At 37.4% G+C, this 19,864-nt stretch overlaps 2 protein-coding genes, 3 long non-coding RNA genes and 1 pseudogene across 6 annotated transcripts in view; 1 reads left to right on the top strand and 5 right to left on the bottom strand.

Annotated features, from left to right (window-relative positions):
* The window catches only part of LOC104738904, a 4,511-nt pseudogene extending 1,757 nt beyond the window's left edge, over positions 1-2,754 (top strand).
* LOC104738900 lies at positions 2,819-6,751 on the bottom strand. Its single transcript, XR_759900.2, has 17 exons — positions 6,698-6,751; positions 6,518-6,601; positions 6,355-6,427; positions 6,055-6,162; positions 5,810-5,937; positions 5,655-5,719; positions 5,407-5,551; positions 5,250-5,308; positions 4,984-5,159; positions 4,718-4,886; positions 4,455-4,490; positions 4,265-4,357; positions 4,088-4,187; positions 3,872-3,972; positions 3,661-3,777; positions 3,338-3,549; positions 2,819-3,235 (listed from the first exon to the last, which is right to left on the bottom strand). It is a non-coding gene; the product is annotated as an uncharacterized LOC104738900 (long non-coding RNA).
* LOC109128858 lies at positions 7,474-7,943 on the bottom strand. The gene is made up of 3 exons (XR_002035145.1): positions 7,836-7,943; positions 7,669-7,732; positions 7,474-7,527 (listed from the first exon to the last, which is right to left on the bottom strand). It is a non-coding gene; the product is annotated as an uncharacterized LOC109128858 (long non-coding RNA).
* Positions 8,560-9,312, bottom strand: LOC109128850. The gene is made up of 4 exons (XR_002035144.1): positions 9,174-9,312; positions 9,020-9,050; positions 8,821-8,921; positions 8,560-8,699 (listed from the first exon to the last, which is right to left on the bottom strand). It is a non-coding gene; the product is annotated as an uncharacterized LOC109128850 (long non-coding RNA).
* LOC104738898 (casein kinase 1-like protein 9) lies at positions 10,305-15,802 on the bottom strand. 2 transcript variants are annotated; one of them, XM_010459112.2, is made up of 15 exons: positions 15,015-15,802; positions 14,888-14,928; positions 14,681-14,750; positions 14,437-14,585; positions 14,234-14,329; positions 14,058-14,128; positions 13,916-13,977; positions 13,765-13,828; positions 13,578-13,671; positions 13,356-13,482; positions 13,190-13,275; positions 13,031-13,100; positions 12,818-12,934; positions 11,191-11,192; positions 10,305-10,773 (listed from the first exon to the last, which is right to left on the bottom strand). In XM_010459112.2, exons 1-15 carry the CDS (start codon positions 15,088-15,090, stop codon positions 10,474-10,476), a joined length of 1,425 nt encoding a protein of 474 aa, XP_010457414.1. In that variant the 5' UTR covers positions 15,091-15,802; the 3' UTR covers positions 10,305-10,473. The 2 variants fall into 2 exon arrangements, with proteins under 2 accessions (XP_010457414.1, XP_010457413.1); XM_010459111.2 differs by lacking the exons at positions 10,305-10,773; positions 11,191-11,192 and adding an exon at positions 12,242-12,710 and having other exon boundaries at positions 12,813-12,934.
* Positions 16,319-19,864, bottom strand: part of LOC104738897 — a 4,878-nt gene continuing 1,332 nt past the window's right edge. Inside the window, exons 5-19 of the mRNA XM_019235404.1 lie at positions 19,698-19,863; positions 19,322-19,580; positions 18,985-19,226; positions 18,676-18,901; positions 18,476-18,555; positions 18,302-18,382; positions 18,002-18,227; positions 17,802-17,881; positions 17,624-17,708; positions 17,393-17,527; positions 17,130-17,243; positions 16,979-17,026; positions 16,808-16,892; positions 16,646-16,702; positions 16,319-16,520 (exon numbers count right to left, since the gene is read on the bottom strand). Of these exons, the coding sequence (XP_019090949.1) occupies positions 16,396-16,520; positions 16,646-16,702; positions 16,808-16,892; positions 16,979-17,026; positions 17,130-17,243; positions 17,393-17,527; positions 17,624-17,708; positions 17,802-17,881; positions 18,002-18,227; positions 18,302-18,382; positions 18,476-18,555; positions 18,676-18,901; positions 18,985-19,226; positions 19,322-19,580; positions 19,698-19,863 (2,009 nt within the window). The 3' untranslated portion in view covers positions 16,319-16,395. The remainder of the gene's footprint in view (positions 16,521-16,645; positions 16,703-16,807; positions 16,893-16,978; positions 17,027-17,129; positions 17,244-17,392; positions 17,528-17,623; positions 17,709-17,801; positions 17,882-18,001; positions 18,228-18,301; positions 18,383-18,475; positions 18,556-18,675; positions 18,902-18,984; positions 19,227-19,321; positions 19,581-19,697; position 19,864) is intronic.

Genomic DNA, 19,864 nt, shown 5'->3' with positions numbered 1-19,864 from the left:
ACTCTCCGAGTTTCTCTTCTTCTTCTCTTACCAAAACTCAACTGATTGTTTCCTCAAAGACATTTTACCTAACCTCAAACAATCACTCTCCATTACCCTCAAACATTTCTTCCCATACGCCGGCAAACTAATCATCCCGCCTCGTCCCGATCCTCCCTACTTACGCTACAAGGATGGTGAAGACTCTCTTCTTCTCATTGTTGCAGAGTCCACTGGAACAGCTGATTTCAATGATTTGAAAGCCGATTCTGCTAAAGATATCAGAGTGTTGCATGGCGTCATGCCAAAGTTACCTCCACCTCATGTCTCTCCAGAAGGAATTCTGATGCGGCCAACGAGGGTGATGCAAGTCACCATCTTCCCTGGAGCCGGAATCTGTATAGGCAACTCAGCTACTCATTTTGTAGCAGATGGAGTCACCTTCAGTCATTTCATGAAGTATTGGATGACATTGACCAAATCCAAGGGCCAAGATCCAGCTGCCACGCTTCTTCTACCCTCTCCGCCTGATCACAGCTGCAGAAACATGATCAAGGACCCAGGCGAGGTAGCTAAAGGACACTTGGAGAGGTTTTGGAGCCAAAACTCTGGAAAACACAGCTCACATGCCACGCCTGAGAACATGGTCAGAGCTACTTTTACAATGAGCCGTAAACAGATAGAGAATCTCAAGCATTGGGTTACAGAGCAGTCTGAGAATCAGTCTCTTGTTTCTACCTTCGTGGTGTAGCTAGCGTTCACTTGGGTGAGCTTGATCAAGACGCTTATTGAAGAAAGTGGAAAGGAGGGAGACAAAGACGAAGACTTTCATTTGATGATTAATGTGGATTGCAGGAATTGTCTCAAGTATGCAGAAACAGAACCAATACCACAAACATACTTTGGCAACTGCATAGCTCCTGGTATCGTATCAGTCAAGAAACGAGATTTGCTAGGACAAAAAGACGTTTTGGCTGCTTCGAATGCACTGACAGCGAGAATCAGTGATATGTTATCAAGTGATCTATTGAAAACAGCCCCAAGTTGGGGACAAGGAGTACGCAAATGGGCAATGTCACGCTTTCCAACATCAATAGCAGGAGCTCCAAAGCTGAGAATGTATGATATGGATTTTGGGTTAGGAAAGCCCTGCAAAATGGATATTGCACACATAGAAACAGGAGGTTCAATTGCATTGGCAGAGTCCAGAGACGGCAGTAATGGAGAGAAGTAAACAATGGATGGATGCCTTTGCTACGATTCTACATGAGGGAATCAAGAAATTTGAAACATAGCACAATTCCCATTCTTCTCCAACAACTTGTACCAATCTTAATTTCCCTTAAATCATAATATATCATTGCCAACCTTTCTCATTTACAAGAATGTGTAACGGCCAAATAAATCAACTTCTATAATCCACCAAAGCCGTTCGTTAACAATGTAATTTATTTCCAATCTCATGAATAAAGGCAGCATTAAACTCGGACACAGCAAAACAAAAACACGGGCTAATTTTGGAAGAAGATGATAATGTAGTGAACTTGTTTAACTCCTAGTCTCATGGTTATTAAGATAAGACGAAGCTGATGAGAACACTTGAAGATATATGAGTTTTTTCAGACTACAGGCACTAAGAAACAAGTGCAAGTGTATAGTTTAAACTCAAATAGATTTCAGAAATTAAAGAAAAACAAAAACGATAAAGTAATGAAGTGAAGTCTCAGTAAAACCCAAAGAAATCATAGAAATTGCAGCTTCTGCCAAGGGGTTCTCCCTGAAAAACAGGGTCTCAGCTCCACTGCACCTCGTAAAGATTGGATTATATCATCATCGACAAATCAAAGATTTCGAAAACAAACACTTTGTAAAAGAAACACTAATAAAGGCTCAGATATGAATACAGCTTTTTCAATCAAGAATAATCTGAAGCAGAACTGGCGTATCAAGCTGTTACAATTAATCATCACTGCCCAAAACAAAACTCAAAAAAACCAAAACTTTGGAGACGAGAAAACAAGAGAACTCCAAGGCTCATATTAAGAAATTCAACCATGTATTTTACCGTATATGCTTCATCGACCTAAAGAAGCATCTCAGAAGCGCGGGTAAGTTTATAATCATCGCCCATTAACAAAACACTAAACAAGAACATGGCTACCATTAAAGAGATATAGCCGCTTTTTTGACACAGAAGAGCCTAAGGAATAAGGCGAATCTGCAACACAAACGGCCAAAAACAAATCTAGCAGGAGCTTTGGGGCTTACTTCCTCATCTCTTGTAATCAGATTAGCCCGGGAGGCTCCTGCTAACCTAAAGATAATCTAGTTATATATAGATAAAACCCTAAGAGATTGAACAAGAAAGTTCTAAAGATCTATGAACTGTAGGAAGCAGAGCAATGAAGAAGATGATCTTATATAGCTAGCGGCTCGTCAAAAACCCTATCCCTAAGTCTCTATAACATAAAGACCACTTTGCCCCCGTTAGTTTATTGCTGCTCCCTTCATTTTAACCGGCCCAACTTAATAAAATTAGCCCACAAGTATAATGTCATTTGTTTCTCCACACTCGTTTTTAACCAATGTTTGGGAAATAAATCGTAAACCCTAATTATGCTCTGAATCTTCTTCATTCTTCAAAAATATCGACGGCAACAAGATTCACAGCATAGATTCAAATTACTCGTGCTTATAGAACTGTGAAAAAGGGGAAAACATAGTCATTATTTACCTGCACCCCAGAAATAGCTTTCACAACATTGGACTTTCATTGAACGATATGACCAATGGTTCCTAAAATACAACAATATCATCTTCTGCTTCTATGCATGGTTAGTTTTCCCGACGTCAGCTTATATAAAAGACGAAGGAGCATGAATGGAAATTTAAACAAAACTCAAAAAATCTACCTAGATTTATAGTAGCTGGCGAGAGATGACCTCAGAGACAAAATAATGTAGCGCAGTTACATCCATTTTTTTCAGATCATGCTCAGCTATTATGAAATATTCTAGAAAGTAGAAGAAAATAGTTAGACTAATTACCAACTATATTTGAAAGAAAGGTGACTCTATTAACTATAACCAAGATTCAGCAAAACAAAGGCCCAGTGAAACATACGCTTTTGATATCCCAGCAGCAGAAAATAAATCAAATTGAGAGTACCTGATGTTCTGTCTTTCCTGAATCCTTAGCAAATTGTTTTTGCTTCTCTCTGGTGATTCTCCTAGTAACTCTGGGTTCTCCCATTCCCCTGTCAAACAGATTTAAAACCAAGAATAAGACAGCCAAAATCAAGTTTATGAAATGCTTTTTGTATGTGTAATGGAATGGAAGAAAGGAACAGAGAAAATACCTGGTGTCATCATTTCAATCATTGCTTCCATGACTATATTCTTTTCCGCTTCTCGGATTTGTGCTGGACTTATTTTCCCCATTCCGGGTCTCATTCCAATTTCCAAGAAGTCATGTCATCGAACCCATTTTCGCATGCACCAGCACGTGTCTGCTTTAGGAAATCGTTGATGTCAGAACTCATTATCTTCTTCTTCTGTAGATCTTCAGTATCTTCTCAACGCATCAATAAAGACAGATGAAGAAGAATTCAGTGTAGAGAGAGAGAGTGAGGGGAAGGGAAAAATAAAGTTTTGATAGTAATTTTACTGAGAAAGAACTTACAACTGGTGTTGCCTTCTATAAAAATGAAAGCACATCTCCCATTCGATCTGGATAAAAGGGTCCAAGATCCTTCATTCGCTCTCCACGTCCTACCAGTTTAATTGGTTTTCCTGATACCTATCGACACCCAATTAAAGAGTATACTATCAACCTAAAACGTTGGTTAAGTAACTTTCTATGACATCATTGATCAAAGAAGAAGAACACAAACCTCCTTGACACTCAAAGCAGCACCACCTCTTGAATCACCATCTAGCTTTGTCAAAATGGCTCCTGTGATTCCTCTCTCTACATTGGATGGTGTCACCAGAGCTGTAGATGTACAGAAGCTCATCTTAGTATATGACTGATACAGGTCCTGTTCTGAAACTAATTCGTTTTCAGGATGTCTGGAATCTTCATGACAGATAAAATTCAAACAGCGTACCTCCCAGCTTCTTTTCCAATTATGGCATCAACAACTGGTAACACTTCTGTGGGATTTAAAAATTTCTTCACGTCTTTTAATTCGTCCATCACGCCTTTATCTGTCACAAATAGTCAATTTCATTACTAAAGCTGCAATAGATTTATGATACAATGACTATCAAAGATGAAAGATTACCTGAAGCCTCCCTGCATTATCCATGATAACTTCATAGACACAACTCTTTTTAGCTTCTTTTAGATCTTGTTTTAGCTAAATCTGCAGGTTATCCTAAGCCATTTATACGAATGCACAGGATGCTTCAGAAGTAAAAAAGTTTCAATATCTATTCAGCTAAAATGACAAGTTGATCGATGGCAGCAGGTACCTAAACATCTCCAGTAATAAGCATGCAAGATTTTCCCTGCAGGTATCATAAACGTCAGTTGTAATTTGACAGAGAGTAACTACAAACAATCCCATCAAAAATCTCCACTGTATTTTGAAAAAGAATACATGCTGCTTCGTTAGGTTGGTAACAAGCTAGCTCAAATAGTTGTCTATCCCAACTCCTTGGAGCCCAGCAAACAAAATTAATGTAGGAGCTGAGTCATCACAGCACACATAAGTGATAACGAAGCAGATTTGTACCTTGCTTTCGCCATGAGCATCAACGTTGGGCCACAGGTGGTTCTTGACCTGTAACAAGGAATAAACGAAAGAAAACAGAAATCTGGTAACACATGAATGATAATGTAAATAGTACCTTGCGTCCTTGCCCAGCTCAGTTAGAATAGGAGGCACCAAACACTTCATAAAGCTTAGGAACATATCGAGTTGAATAATTTCGTGAGCCAGTAATAAAAAAAAAAATCAAAAGCATGACGAAATAAATATCGAAAGGGGAAAAACTTTACCAGCCTGAAAAAGCAAAAGCTGCATAACCACCACCCCAGGCGTGGACGAGAGAAGTTGCCAAAGGCCGGATAATCCTAAAGAACAAGATTGAGAGGAGCTTAAGAGCCCCACGAAGTTGCAAAGTTTCACTCTTTTGCCGCTCTAGTGGCAGTCTAAGAGCCCGGTTCTATATCAGCTGAAACGAGAAAGAAAAAAAAAACATCACAAAGATGAGTCTGGGTTTATTCAACGAGAATTGTCAAAGCGCAAAAGTATGTGTATGTACCTGTGAGCAGATGACGAGACTCCTTGAGACAGCCAAAAAGTACAGTGTAGTATAGATATCTGAAAGAAAGGTCATTCTATTAATTATAACAAAGATTCAGCAAAACAAAGGCCCAGGGTTAGTCACACTCTAAGTGATATACGATGCATTTTTTTACCTTGCTTTCGGTAGAATGATAATAGTTCAGCATCACTCCGCTATGAGCAGCAACGTTAGGCCATGGGTGGTTCTTAAACCTGTACTTGGTCAAACACCATCAATCCAATAGAATCAGTTTTGATTCTTGAAAGCATCTCCGCGATCTGCAAATAGAGAAAAAGAAGAAGAACCATTAAATGCTAATTCGTAATTCTAATAGAAAAAGCTAAAGTGAAAACCCCTAAATAAACCCTAGAATTGTTATACCTCTACTTGCTCGGCCAAATTAGAAGAAACGCCATGGAAACAAACAATGTCCACCTCCGATCATCCTAAAATTAGACCAAACTCGTTACTAAGCAAAAACATAACAAAAGAGATTTAATGAAATTAGAAAAAAAAAGTGGAGAAACAAATCTCACTGCAATACTCTCCAGAAGATTAACAATATCATAGATACCGTCGTCGTCATCGTATCTAGACTCCTGAAACAAACCCCAATCCAATGTCCAGAATAGAATTGGACCATCGTTGTGTATGAATGCATCACCTAGAGAAGGAAGAAGAAACAACAGAAACCATACCCAAAAAAAAAAAAAGATATCAGTTAGTTTCTGTATAGTGTGTGAAACGAAGAATAAACTTGAAAGGGATGAATTAGACTCACAACTTATATGGATGGGGAGAATTTGACGTGGACAAGGAAGAAGACGCACCACTGCCTCGAGTGACCTCAGCAAATCGCACATCACCAGCTATCCCCGCATATGATCTCCTGAAAAATGGATTCCATATAAAACAGACAAAAACAAGACTAAGGAGTAGAAACCAAAAAATTGCAGTAAAACATTAGTTGTCAGATGAACCACCATGGAGTCTTCTAACTCCCATTAGGATCACTGTATACTGGTTAGTAAAACTCAAAAATCCAAGTGAGAAGAAGCAAGAGAGAAGAGAGTTAACTTACCATGGAAAGAAACAGCCTGCTCCTCCTCCTCCGATCATCACTTGCACCATATCTTGCTAATTCATCAACGATCCTGAGAAGAGATGGTGATGTATGTTTTATCAATGAAAAACAAAATCTAACGTGAAATTGTACTAACAAGAAGAGGATGGGATTTTTTTACCATTGATGTTGTTGTTCGGATCATCATCAAACAAACCTTAAGCAGTTTCGAGTCTTCTTCTTCATTCTATAATCCATCTCTGACCTGCACATATACAGAATTAGAAGAATCCATATACATAGTTAATTTGCAAGTGTGAATTAAACAAACAACTTAAAAAGAGAAAACCAGAAGACAAACCATGAATCACCAAGTTCTGAAACATCATTCATTCATCAAACCATCCCACCCCGATCTGCACATAGAGAATTAGAAGAAGAAGAAACCATCGTTAATTTTAAAAGAGCCAAGGTGAAAACCCTAAAAAAAAATTTAGAAAAACCCAATAAGATTTTAAACATGTACTTGGTCGTCAAAACAGATGAAGAAACGCCATGGAAAAGAAACAAACAAGCAACGTCCTCGGGCTCCTCCGATACTCACTTGGCACCATATACTGCTAAATTCAGCAAAAATACTCAGATTTAGAAGAGAAGATAAAGAGGAAATCTCTAATAACTTACACGATGATGGATGGGGAAGAAGATGACTATACAATTAAAAATGTCGTTGTTGTTGTTTCGGTAATCAATCATAAACCCTAATTCTGCTCTGAATCTTCTTCATTCTTCAAGAATCATCACCGAACGCTCTCCGATCTTCACTTCTCTCTCATTGTTTTTTGGTTTTTTTTCTCTGTTCGGTGAAGTTAAGAGTCTGTGTTATTTCTCAAATAAATGTTGTATTTATAAACACAACACAGATGTGAAAAAAGAAATATGAAAAATTACATAGGTGTAAATCTATACCTCCAGAAGTATGTTTCCCTTTTCTTTTTTTTTTTCATCGTTCAAGTTTTGGAGTGACGGTTTGTAGTCACGGACAGCTGCAGAGGAGAAGAAAGTATCAGAACAACACAAAGAGTCATTATCGAAAAGAAAATCTCTCATAGATTAAGTGAAAAATTACCTGTGACAAACACCTCTGTTTTGTTTTTATCCCAAGTGCTACTGCAGCAACCATCAAATCAGCTGGAACGAGAAAGAAGAGAAAACAGCATCAGAAGCAGGATTAGTAGTATAACTTGGTAAAGCTCAAAAATCCAAGTAAAAATAATAAAGAGAGGAGAACAAAGTTAACTTACCTTAACAGGATGAGGCAATGATAAGTACCTTTTAGTTCAAAGGATGGTGCGTTGAATTCAAGTGCCTTGTCGAGTTCCAACTTTAGTAGCACCTTGTTGTTCACCCAAAAAAAAAAAGGAGTATTGGTTACAGGATAGAGATAAGCTTGTAACAGAAGAACATGAAGAAAAGAGTAAAATTTTGAGATGACTTACAGAGCAATAAGAAGAGGATGTCCTTTCCATCGTTTGGGTCCATAATTCAGCATCATTCTTAACAGTAATGTGAAGGAAGTGAATCACCATAAGTATATCTCCATCATCTAGAGAAGCTTCAACAACAAAAACAAAAAGTCTCAGTCTCACTTATGGATGGGGACTACTGAAGCAAACGTATAGAGTGCTTGTGAGTAATAGATCGACTTGCCTGAGTAAAGCAAACAATTCAGATGAAAGTTGGAACACACACACACACACCTGTTAAACCAAAAAATAACAAACAACCCCGTTAAAAAGCACCGCGTTGAATTTTGTGGCCTTGTCCAGTTCCACTTCAGTAGCACCTTGTTGTTCAACAAAGAAAAAAAGGATCAATGGGTAGTCAAGGATGAACTTGAAACAGGAGAAAGAAAAGAAAAAGATAAGAGGAATTTAAGATCACTTACAAAGCAAGAAGAGGAGTATCCATGGTTTAGGTCATAATCCCTCACATTTCAGTAGCACCTTGTTGTTCAAAACAAAAACAAAAAAAGGGAGTATTGGTTAGAGGATAGAGATAAGCTTGTAACAGAAGAAGATATATAAAGAAAAGAGTAAAACTTTGAGATGACTTACATAGCAATAAGAAGAGGATTTCTTTGCCATCGTTTGGGTCCATAATTCAGCAACAATCCTTAACAGTAATGGAAAGGAAGTGAACCACCATATATATATAGAGAAAGAGAAAACAGCATCAGAAGCAGGTTAGTATAACTTGGTAAATCTCAAAATCCAAGTAAAAAGAAGAAACAGAGAAGAACAGAGTTAACTTAATTAGTCTTGAGTCTTCTTCTTCTTCGTTCTTCAATCCATGTCTCTGACCTGCACAACAGATACCATATAATTAGATTAAAACCATATTAGTTATTTTTACAAGTCTGAATCAAACATCGACTTAAAAAGAGAAACCCTAAGAAGAAAAAAACCCTAGAATTTTTAAAACCTGTACTTGGCCGTCGGTCAAATCAGAAGAAGAAACACCAACTATGGAAACAAAACAAGCAACGTCCTTCGATCCTCACCGCGCACCAGTATTATATCCTCCTGCAAATTCATCAAACGAGATACTCAAGAGTTAGAAGACAAGACAAGAGAAGATGTCTTTAACTTAATTAAGAAAATAAACCCTAGAATTTGTATACCTTCTTAACTTGCGCGTTCGAATAAGAAACCCTAATTCATCAATTAGAAAGACAAAAAGAGAAGAGACGGTGAGTGAGTAAGTGTACGTTTTATCAAATTATTCTCTAAATTATGTAATGAAAACAACAAAATCGAACATGAAATTGAACTTACACACACGATGATGGGTTGGGGAAGAAGCTGATTTCATTGATGATGTTTGGGGTCATAAAACCCTAATTGTGCTCGGAATTTTCAAAACTCAGCATCAACGAGAGAGCGTCAGATGAGAGAGAGAGTCGATCGAACTCTCTCTCTCTGACACTTTTTTTTTTTCTTTTTTTTTCTCAGATCGCAGAAGAGTGAAGAAAGAGATAATTGAGACTCCGTATTTATATAGGCAGATCTGTTTATGTTTGTTGCCTCATTTATTATAAAAAAAAAAAAAAAAGGAATAGGAAATAGGAAATCTTAGGGTAAATAGGAAAGGAAATTTATTAGAAAAAAAAAAAAAAAACTTTATTAGAACGTTATAAGAAGAAAGAAAAAGGAAATAACTCTATTAAAAAAAATCTTTATTTTAAAAGGATAAAACAAAAAAAAGGAAACGTTGGATTTTTGTTATGAATCGTAAAACAATAACGACGTCGTTAGAAGTTTCGGTTTCGTTGACGAGTCAACAACACAAGAAAACCTCTACGACGGTCAGAAGGTTTCAGTTTCTCGCACTTAATTGCATGCGTAACAGGTTTAGAAAGATACGCTTGGGCCGTCGCTCTAACTCGGCCTACTTGGAATTCACTTCTTTGCATCACGCTTTTATCACTTCTTGGCATCACGCTTTTATCAATGAGTGCCTAGATATCTCTATACTATTAATATAGCTAATCTTAAAATTAAGCCTCCATTTTACCAATATAAACAGTTTATGAGCTTTACTACTACCCATCATTCGGGAGGAGGAAGTGAGCTGCTGCTATTGAACACCCACCTTAACACTCCTCTACGGAGTTGACTCCACTCGAGTAATACCTTCTAGTCCCGACCAGTTCTCTTCTCCTTACATACTAATACCAAAACACACGTAGTTAGTGGTTCTCAATGCATGTTCCGTTACTATATTACTCGGATTCAAACTCGACAAAACAAAATACTCCAATTAGTAGTTCTGTTTACATGGTACTAATCTCTTTATATGTGTTGAGATAAATTTAAAGACTTGTAAATTTCACCGTTTTACATAACTCTCTCTCTCTTTCGCTCTCCCCCCCCCCTTTAAATGTCCTCTAAAACTGTTTTTTATCATATACATAAGAAATTATATAGAGCATATGAAACGTGGCCGTATGTATATTCGTAACTCAGATTCTCTCTTACGAATTACGATTATATGTGTTTCGTTTCGTTTGTTCGTATGTATAATGGACCTTTTTTCTTTTCTTTTCTATTTTTTTGTTTTTGTTTTTGTCGGGTCTCATTTTCGGAGAGAGAGAAGCTCGAAGCTCCTCCTCAATGGATCTTCCCGAGTGTTTCTAGCAGCACGAGAAAAGGTCGAAGTCTTGGATTCATTTCCTGATTGGATTCGCTGGCTTGTCGATGATGCACGGTTACTTCCTGTTCCCACTCCGCCACTTGAAGTGACCAGACGGCTAGATGATCGACTAATATCGCTCGGTCCACAAGCGAAACTTGGACGAGAACTTGAAGCCATTGCTCTCCTTGATGAGCTTCCGTATCTCGAGGAACTACGTAATCTTTCCGAGTCACCACCGTGCTGTGATAGTATTAGAGAGCAAAATACAGTTGAGTCAATCTAGCGAGGGATAGCATACTCCTAGGACTCTGGTCAAACCTAAACAAAAAAACGGATTTTTACCGAACGCTTGGACGAAGGTCCATCATCGGATGCCGAGCGATCACGCGGAGTAGAAGTTGTCGGATGCCTTCTAGAAAAAGCCTCAACTGCACCTGAGAAACGGTTCTCGCGGATTTCCTTTCCTGCCAAATTTCAAAAGACATAGTAACAAACAACTCAACTAAGCGCGGGAATTTGGTTTGAGATTTCACAAATTAAAAAACAGAGTGGAGACTTACCAGGAGTCCTCTCTTGTTTCTCGAGAGAAGGTCCTGCAGCAGTTAACCCCTGTTTTGCACTTGTATGATTCTTAAAACATATATAAAATATATTTACATCTCTATATGCTTGAATAGAGAGAAACTCAAGAGCCAACAAGAAAGCAGAGTGAATTATACCCGTGTCCGTGAACTAGAACCAGAGCTGGAACCGATTTGAGGATACTTAAGAACTGTCCAGTCGAATACATAGTCAAACTGATAACCTGCCATTAAGAAAGAAAATAAGAAATTGAAATCGAGATTATATATGCTTGAATGAATAGGAAATATACNTAGGGTAAATAGGAAAGGAAATTTATTAGAAAAAAAAAAAAAAAACTTTATTAGAACGTTATAAGAAGAAAGAAAAAGGAAATAACTCTATTAAAAAAAATCTTTATTTTAAAAGGATAAAACAAAAAAAAGGAAACGTTGGATTTTTGTTATGAATCGTAAAACAATAACGACGTCGTTAGAAGTTTCGGTTTCGTTGACGAGTCAACAACACAAGAAAACCTCTACGACGGTCAGAAGGTTTCAGTTTCTCGCACTTAATTGCATGCGTAACAGGTTTAGAAAGATACGCTTGGGCCGTCGCTCTAACTCGGCCTACTTGGAATTCACTTCTTTGCATCACGCTTTTATCACTTCTTGGCATCACGCTTTTATCAATGAGTGCCTAGATATCTCTATACTATTAATATAGCTAATCTTAAAATTAAGCCTCCATTTTACCAATATAAACAGTTTATGAGCTTTACTACTACCCATCATTCGGGAGGAGGAAGTGAGCTGCTGCTATTGAACACCCACCTTAACACTCCTCTACGGAGTTGACTCCACTCGAGTAATACCTTCTAGTCCCGACCAGTTCTCTTCTCCTTACATACTAATACCAAAACACACGTAGTTAGTGGTTCTCAATGCATGTTCCGTTACTATATTACTCGGATTCAAACTCGACAAAACAAAATACTCCAATTAGTAGTTCTGTTTACATGGTACTAATCTCTTTATATGTGTTGAGATAAATTTAAAGACTTGTAAATTTCACCGTTTTACATAACTCTCTCTCTCTTTCGCTCTCCCCCCCCCCTTTAAATGTCCTCTAAAACTGTTTTTTATCATATACATAAGAAATTATATAGAGCATATGAAACGTGGCCGTATGTATATTCGTAACTCAGATTCTCTCTTACGAATTACGATTATATGTGTTTCGTTTCGTTTGTTCGTATGTATAATGGACCTTTTTTCTTTTCTTTTCTATTTTTTTGTTTTTGTTTTTGTCGGGTCTCATTTTCGGAGAGAGAGAAGCTCGAAGCTCCTCCTCAATGGATCTTCCCGAGTGTTTCTAGCAGCACGAGAAAAGGTCGAAGTCTTGGATTCATTTCCTGATTGGATTCGCTGGCTTGTCGATGATGCACGGTTACTTCCTGTTCCCACTCCGCCACTTGAAGTGACCAGACGGCTAGATGATCGACTAATATCGCTCGGTCCACAAGCGAAACTTGGACGAGAACTTGAAGCCATTGCTCTCCTTGATGAGCTTCCGTATCTCGAGGAACTACGTAATCTTTCCGAGTCACCACCGTGCTGTGATAGTATTAGAGAGCAAAATACAGTTGAGTCAATCTAGCGAGGGATAGCATACTCCTAGGACTCTGGTCAAACCTAAACAAAAAAACGGATTTTTACCGAACGCTTGGACGAAGGTCCATCATCGGATGCCGAGCGATCACGCGGAGTAGAAGTTGTCGGATGCCTTCTAGAAAAAGCCTCAACTGCACCTGAGAAACGGTTCTCGCGGATTTCCTTTCCTGCCAAATTTCAAAAGACATAGTAACAAACAACTCAACTAAGCGCGGGAATTTGGTTTGAGATTTCACAAATTAAAAAACAGAGTGGAGACTTACCAGGAGTCCTCTCTTGTTTCTCGAGAGAAGGTCCTGCAGCAGTTAACCCCTGTTTTGCACTTGTATGATTCTTAAAACATATATAAAATATATTTACATCTCTATATGCTTGAATAGAGAGAAACTCAAGAGCCAACAAGAAAGCAGAGTGAATTATACCCGTGTCCGTGAACTAGAACCAGAGCTGGAACCGATTTGAGGATACTTAAGAACTGTCCAGTCGAATACATAGTCAAACTGATAACCTGCCATTAAGAAAGAAAATAAGAAATTGAAATCGAGATTATATATGCTTGAATGAATAGGAAATATACGCGATATGAACCTTCTCGAATAAACAAGTCCCGGAATAGCCTCTTAAGGTAAGAGTAATCAGGTTTGTCATCAAACCTTAGAGACCGGCAGTAACGGAAATACGAAACAAACTCAGTCGGTTGATTTTTACACAATACCTGTTCTTCACATCAATCAATGCTTAACTCATCAAAGCTAAAAAATAAGATAATGATCACAATACCCTGAAGCTAAATGTTGAATTTTTCGATACCTCTATAGGAGTTGCTACTTTCTTCTCACTAATTCTGTCATACTTCTGCTTCTTTGTCCCAGCTTTTAATCCTTGCCAGGGTAATGAGAAAAAACTATTTCAGCATTCGTTGGAAAGAGGTACCAAAACTGAGAATGACATAAATGAAAGTCTAAAGATCGGTATGGAGGAAGCTGTAGAGTCTTACCTCCCTTTAAGGAAATACATAAGCACATAACCAAGAGACTCCAAATCATCCCTTCGACTTTGTTCTTTAGAGACACCAGCAAGAGATATTACTTTATCAGATTCGACTACACAAAGTTTGGAAATTTAATCTTATATGAAAAAGTGCTTACCAACTCCAAGGTGAGTGTTCACACTTGCATACCGAGCTGTTCCAGTGAGGTTTTTGTTTTCTCTGCCCCAAAGTTTGATATTAACTTTTCAGCTACATATCAAATATCAGTCAGGACAGGGAAAACGAATAATAACCTTTACCTGTACGGAATGTGGCTGTGAGTCAGAAGGTCTCTGTACTTCTTCCCCAGACCAAAGTCGATGATATACACCTGACAGTTAAACCATCTAGGATGTTCATAAATCTGACCATAACTATGCATCCATGATATAAAATCATAATAAAGAGCAGTCAGACAATTTTCCCGAGATGGCACCTGATTTGCTTTGCGCCCAAGGCCCATTAAAAAGTTGTCGGGTTTAATATCACGGTGAAGGAAGCCTCTAGAATGCATAAACTCGACTCTGTTAATCTGAAACCGTTGGAAGGTTGTTAACAACATTAAACACAGTTCTCGGTTATGGATGAAGACATGTTATTCAAACCAAGAAAAAAAGAGAACAGGAAGATACTACTGACGAGCTGATCGGCAAGCATGAGAACGGTTTTTAAAGAGAGTTTTCTGTTACAATAGTTAAACAAGTCTTCAAGACTAGGACCTAGAAGGTCAATAACCATAACATTGAACTCCCCTTCAACTCCATACCACTTGAGGTTAGGAACACCAGCTTGAACAAAAGTAAAAAAAAAGAAGCAATTATTGAGGATGAAATAAAATTGGAACGAGAACATATACATTGTTGAGATGAAGAAGGAGACTTACCTCCTCCTTGAAGCAGCATATACAACTTAGACTCATAGTGGAGTTGGGGATGCTTAGTTTTCACAGATTCCTGAGAACGGAATTGAGAGACAAAAAAAGAAGAAGAATGAAAATAGCAAACAAAGCAAAATCAAATGGGCTAGAAGAAGAAGGGAAGTCTATCAAAAACAATCATCAAAGTCTAGCATTTGTAAACAAAAAGCTTACCAGCTTGACAGCAACTTCTTCTCCGGTTTGAACATTTACACCTGCAAGTGATCAAACAAGATAAACACCTGAAACATTTAAATAGAAGAATTGAGAAAAATCTTTGATAGTTGTTTGATGTAGTTACCAAGATAAAGCTCTCCAAATGAACCGCTACCAATTTTCCTCCCAAGTTTAAATTTTCCACCAAAGACAAGATCCATATTGTTTGTTGTTTTTCTCCAACAAAACAATCAAATCTCTAAACCAAACCAAAAAAAACACAACAAATCGAACAAACCCTATTGATTTCAAAACTCGGCCCTAGAATCGCCTTCCAATCAGAATCAAACCCTGTTGAAGTGACACCTCTCAGAATCTCGAATTCGACGACACCCAAAAAAAAAAAAAAAAACTTTCAAAGATTTCACTAATCAAAAACAAAGACAAAAGCTCTCATGGGAGAGATGAATCACGGAACCGTCTTCTTCTTCTTTCTGCCTTACCAATTGACAGTTCATCATAATCTCAGGGTCCCCTCTCCCCCACCCGATTGTCAATTTTTAGCCAATCCCTCCCTTTGTACTTACTTTTGGTTGGATAAGAAATCGAAATAACTCCCACATTCATTCATTCATTCATTCATTCACACACATAAAAGAAAACGTAAACCTTTTTTAGACCCAAAAATGTCGACTTCTTTCTGTTTTCAACAATAATAATAAGAGACAAAGACATACCTAAAGAAGTTAGGAATACCTAAAGAATCGTAGAGATACGATTTTTCTTTTTGGGGGATGGATGATGACATTTGTCCGTTTGTCTTCTCTTTTTGGTTCCCTCACACAATTATTCCATCCATCTTCAACAGAATTTTCATAGTGTTTTTTTTCTTTTTCTTCACGTCACATAAAATTTCATTGTTTATGAGAGATTTTTATTATGACATGCCACGTGAATATCTCTATCTGTAATAACAACTCTAAATTAAAATATATGGATAACGAGTGACAAATAGGCATTCCAATTTAATGTTTTTAGTATATAATTAATTTTGCAATACTCAATTTGGGCACAACAACTGCATTCCCCATATATGTTGTCGTTACATGGATTTCAAAGTTTTTTTTTTTCTTCTTTCTGATTAGGAAAAACATTTATGAGTCTCATGCGAATAGATCTACCAGACGTGACAAAACAATATCATAACTCGTTTGTTTCTTATTAGATAATTTTTTTAAAAGCAATCAAGGTGTCTTTCTTTTTTGGTATAAAACATCTTACATTGATATAGTTTGCTTCTCTAATTAAATGGGATTAAATTAAAAACACTTGTTATCTATTGCTGTTTTCTCTTTTCTTTTTTCCTGCCACCTATATATGTGATTACGTTAATACGCAATGTATTGCAATTTACAAATTAGGATTAACAAAAAATATATAGAAGATATATAAAAGAAAAGAAGAATTGTTTTATTCTCTGTATTTGGCATTTGTCTCCAACTCGATTTGGTTTACTTTTAGTTTAATTACTCAGAGTCTGGACGTCTCAGGTTGGGTTCCATTCCACGAGGCGTCGGATTCGAGAAGCTCCTGTCAATGGTCTGTTGCTCCGAACCACCTGACGACGACGACTCCTCCTCCGATTCGCTCTCTATAATTATATATTGTTACAAACCGATTCTTATATTATGAATACAAAGGATTATATGAAATAGACAACTATAACGTTTTAGCTAGCTTTGCAAAGGAGGAATAATGGGAGATTTTTTCACGTACCGAATAGTGACTTAACCGATGGTCTCTTTGGTTTTGTCTCTTTCCTTTTTAGTTCGGCTGGAGTACATATGTAAACCGGGAATGTTGGAGTTTTGTTGCTCATATCGAATTATCTAAAAGCATTTCATATTATATACTTAGAAAGGATGAAGATAAAATTACCTATACCGGGGACTTGATAATCGTTGACGATTTCGAAGTTTTTGTATGTGTAGCCGACAAAATTTATGTCTTTTGAAGATAACATCTAGCGGATCAACAACATAAAGGGGAAAGAGTGTGAATGAATTTTTTTGTTGTACGTAGTAGAAAAAGGTAATTAACTCGACTTACTTTTCTCCATGGCCCTGTTCTACAGGGTGCTTGAGTTTGATTATCTTCCTAAACATTCATTCAAATGAATTAATTATCAAGGAAATTGATATACATACAGCAATTAGGAGAATAATTAGCTAAAAAAAATGTGAAAAGATATAAATCAAACCTCATCGAACTTCTCAAAGTTTTGAGTATCCAAATCGTCGTTGACCTCAGGAATAAACGCAGCTTCCATTTGGTAAATATTTTCCCACTCTACACCTTCGAACCAAGGATGTGCCTGCATGTGACATCTTGTGGATTGGATCAACTCGACTTATGAAAATTTATGTGTTTAAAAACTTCAACTTTAACTACTGTAACTTTTTACTATACGGAAAAGAAATTAAAGAAAAGAAAAAAAGAAAAAAAAAAAGAAGAGAAAGATACCTTAATTTGGGAGGCACCAGTAGTAGAGCCTAATCGTTCGTTAACGCTACACAAAAGCTTACCAATAAGATCCCTTGCTGCTCCTGGTAGCCTTGCTTCTTCAGGGAACTTCAAATGTGTTTTCCAATTCACTATCTGTTTTTTTTTACATGTATACGTTACACTGTAGCTAATAAATACATAAAGTTCATAAAAAAAATAGTAATTAAATTTTTACAAAATTATTTGAACCTTTCTACAAGTAGACATTGGGTCGTCGGCGTAAAAGGGTGGATACCCAACAAGCATCTCGTACATTATAGCTCCTAGTGACCACCTGGATGGATTATTTATAACTTTCTAAAATGACTTTGAATGTTTTTTTGTTTTTTTTGTTAAAAAATAAAATGGAGACAGGTGTGTACGGTACCAATCACATTCCATGCCGTATCCTTTCTTTAACAAGACTTCAGGTGCAATGTAGTCTGGTGTACCAACGGTTGAGTAAGCCTGTAAGTGTTACACATTACCAACAACAACTACTTCAAATTAGAGAGATATATATTGATATAAAACCGATTATGAATCGAAACTGAAATTAACCATACTAATCCGTCGGAGTGTACATACAAGCATTCTTCGATTCTTCTGCCAATGTTGCAATTGTTCTTGCTGCGAACGTCTAGGAGCGGTTGACGCACTCTCTTCCTTCTCTGAACCTCCTCCGCTACCCGAATTGCCTACCAAGAAATCTTCTCCTTCAATAACACTACAATCCAATGGCTTACATAGTCCAAAATCAGACAACCTCAAATGTCCATGTCTATCAAGCAACAAGTTATCCGGCTTTATGTCTCTGCAACACCAAAAAGAAAAAACATCTCAACAGTGTGATCAGTAATGACGACTAATTAATAAGATCCGGCCAACCTGTGGATATAGTTGCGTTTGNCGGCGTAAAAGGGTGGATACCCAACAAGCATCTCGTACATTATAGCTCCTAGTGACCACCTGGATGGATTATTTATAACTTTCTAAAATGACTTTGAATGTTTTTTTGTTTTTTTTGTTAAAAAATAAAATGGAGACAGGTGTGTACGGTACCAATCACATTCCATGCCGTATCCTTTCTTTAACAAGACTTCAGGTGCAATGTAGTCTGGTGTACCAACGGTTGAGTAAGCCTGTAAGTGTTACACATTACCAACAACAACTACTTCAAATTAGAGAGATATATATTGATATAAAACCGATTATGAATCGAAACTGAAATTAACCATACTAATCCGTCGGAGTGTACATACAAGCATTCTTCGATTCTTCTGCCAATGTTGCAATTGTTCTTGCTGCGAACGTCTAGGAGCGGTTGACGCACTCTCTTCCTTCTCTGAACCTCCTCCGCTACCCGAATTGCCTACCAAGAAATCTTCTCCTTCAATAACACTACAATCCAATGGCTTACATAGTCCAAAATCAGACAACCTCAAATGTCCATGTCTATCAAGCAACAAGTTATCCGGCTTTATGTCCCTGCCAAAAAGAAAAAGAAAAAACATCCCAAATTAATAAAACACATTTTTCTTTGTGATCTGTAATGACTAACAAGATCCAACCTGTGGATATAGTTGCGTTTATGGATAGATTCGATAGCCAAAACAGCTTCAGCGACATAGAACCTAGCTTCATCTTCACTTAAGGTGTCTTTCCTCATCAGAAGTGTCATCATATCGCCTCCGGGCAAATACTCCATGATCAGGTAAAGATACTCGTTGTCTTGAAAAGAACAGTAAAGCTTCACTATACAGTAACTGTCTACTTCTGCCAATAGATTCCTCTCTGCTCTTACATGCTCTACCTAACAGAGAAAATTTTCAAAACTTTTAGAATAAAAACTCAGTAAAACCCAAAAAAGAGAGGTGTGGAATTAATATTATTATAAAAATGTGTAACCTGGCCTCGGCGAAGCATTTCTGATTTCTTGAGTTTCTTCATAGCAAAAACATGACCTGTGTTCTTCTCTCTAACAACACGAACCTCTCCAAAAGCACCTTTACCGATCATAGTTAGGAGTTCGAAATCATCAGCACTTATTTTATGCCTTTGGAGTCTCATGTACTCTGTTTCTTTCTTCTCAAGAAACTTTATAAGATTGTTTTGATCTTCTTCGCATACATCTGCATCTGCTAGCTTCTTCTCTAGCGTTGTTCGTCTGCCAAAGTTAAAACTTTATTATACATGAAGACTCCAATATGTCTTACAGAGAAAAAATAGCGTAAACTTAGCACCCAATTTTTTGCTCTTTATTCTCGTTATAAAAGGAATATACCTTTCTTTCCTCTCGTTGAGGTTCTTCATCTGTTCCTTATAATGATTCTCGATGTATTGCTTCGCTGCAGCAACTTTTTGTTTGGTTGTATTAGAGAGTGCTTCTCCTCCGTCTCCGCCTAGTGGTGGAAGTTTCGACGTCGTTTCTGTTTCGTCTCCTCCGTCGGG

The sequence above is a fragment of the Camelina sativa genome, chromosome 14 (genome assembly GCF_000633955.1).
Source record: "Camelina sativa cultivar DH55 chromosome 14, Cs, whole genome shotgun sequence".
NCBI lineage: Eukaryota > Viridiplantae > Streptophyta > Magnoliopsida > Brassicales > Brassicaceae > Camelina > Camelina sativa.
The sequence above is the reverse complement of the archived record's forward strand: the minus strand, read 5'-3'. Positions and strand labels throughout refer to the sequence as shown.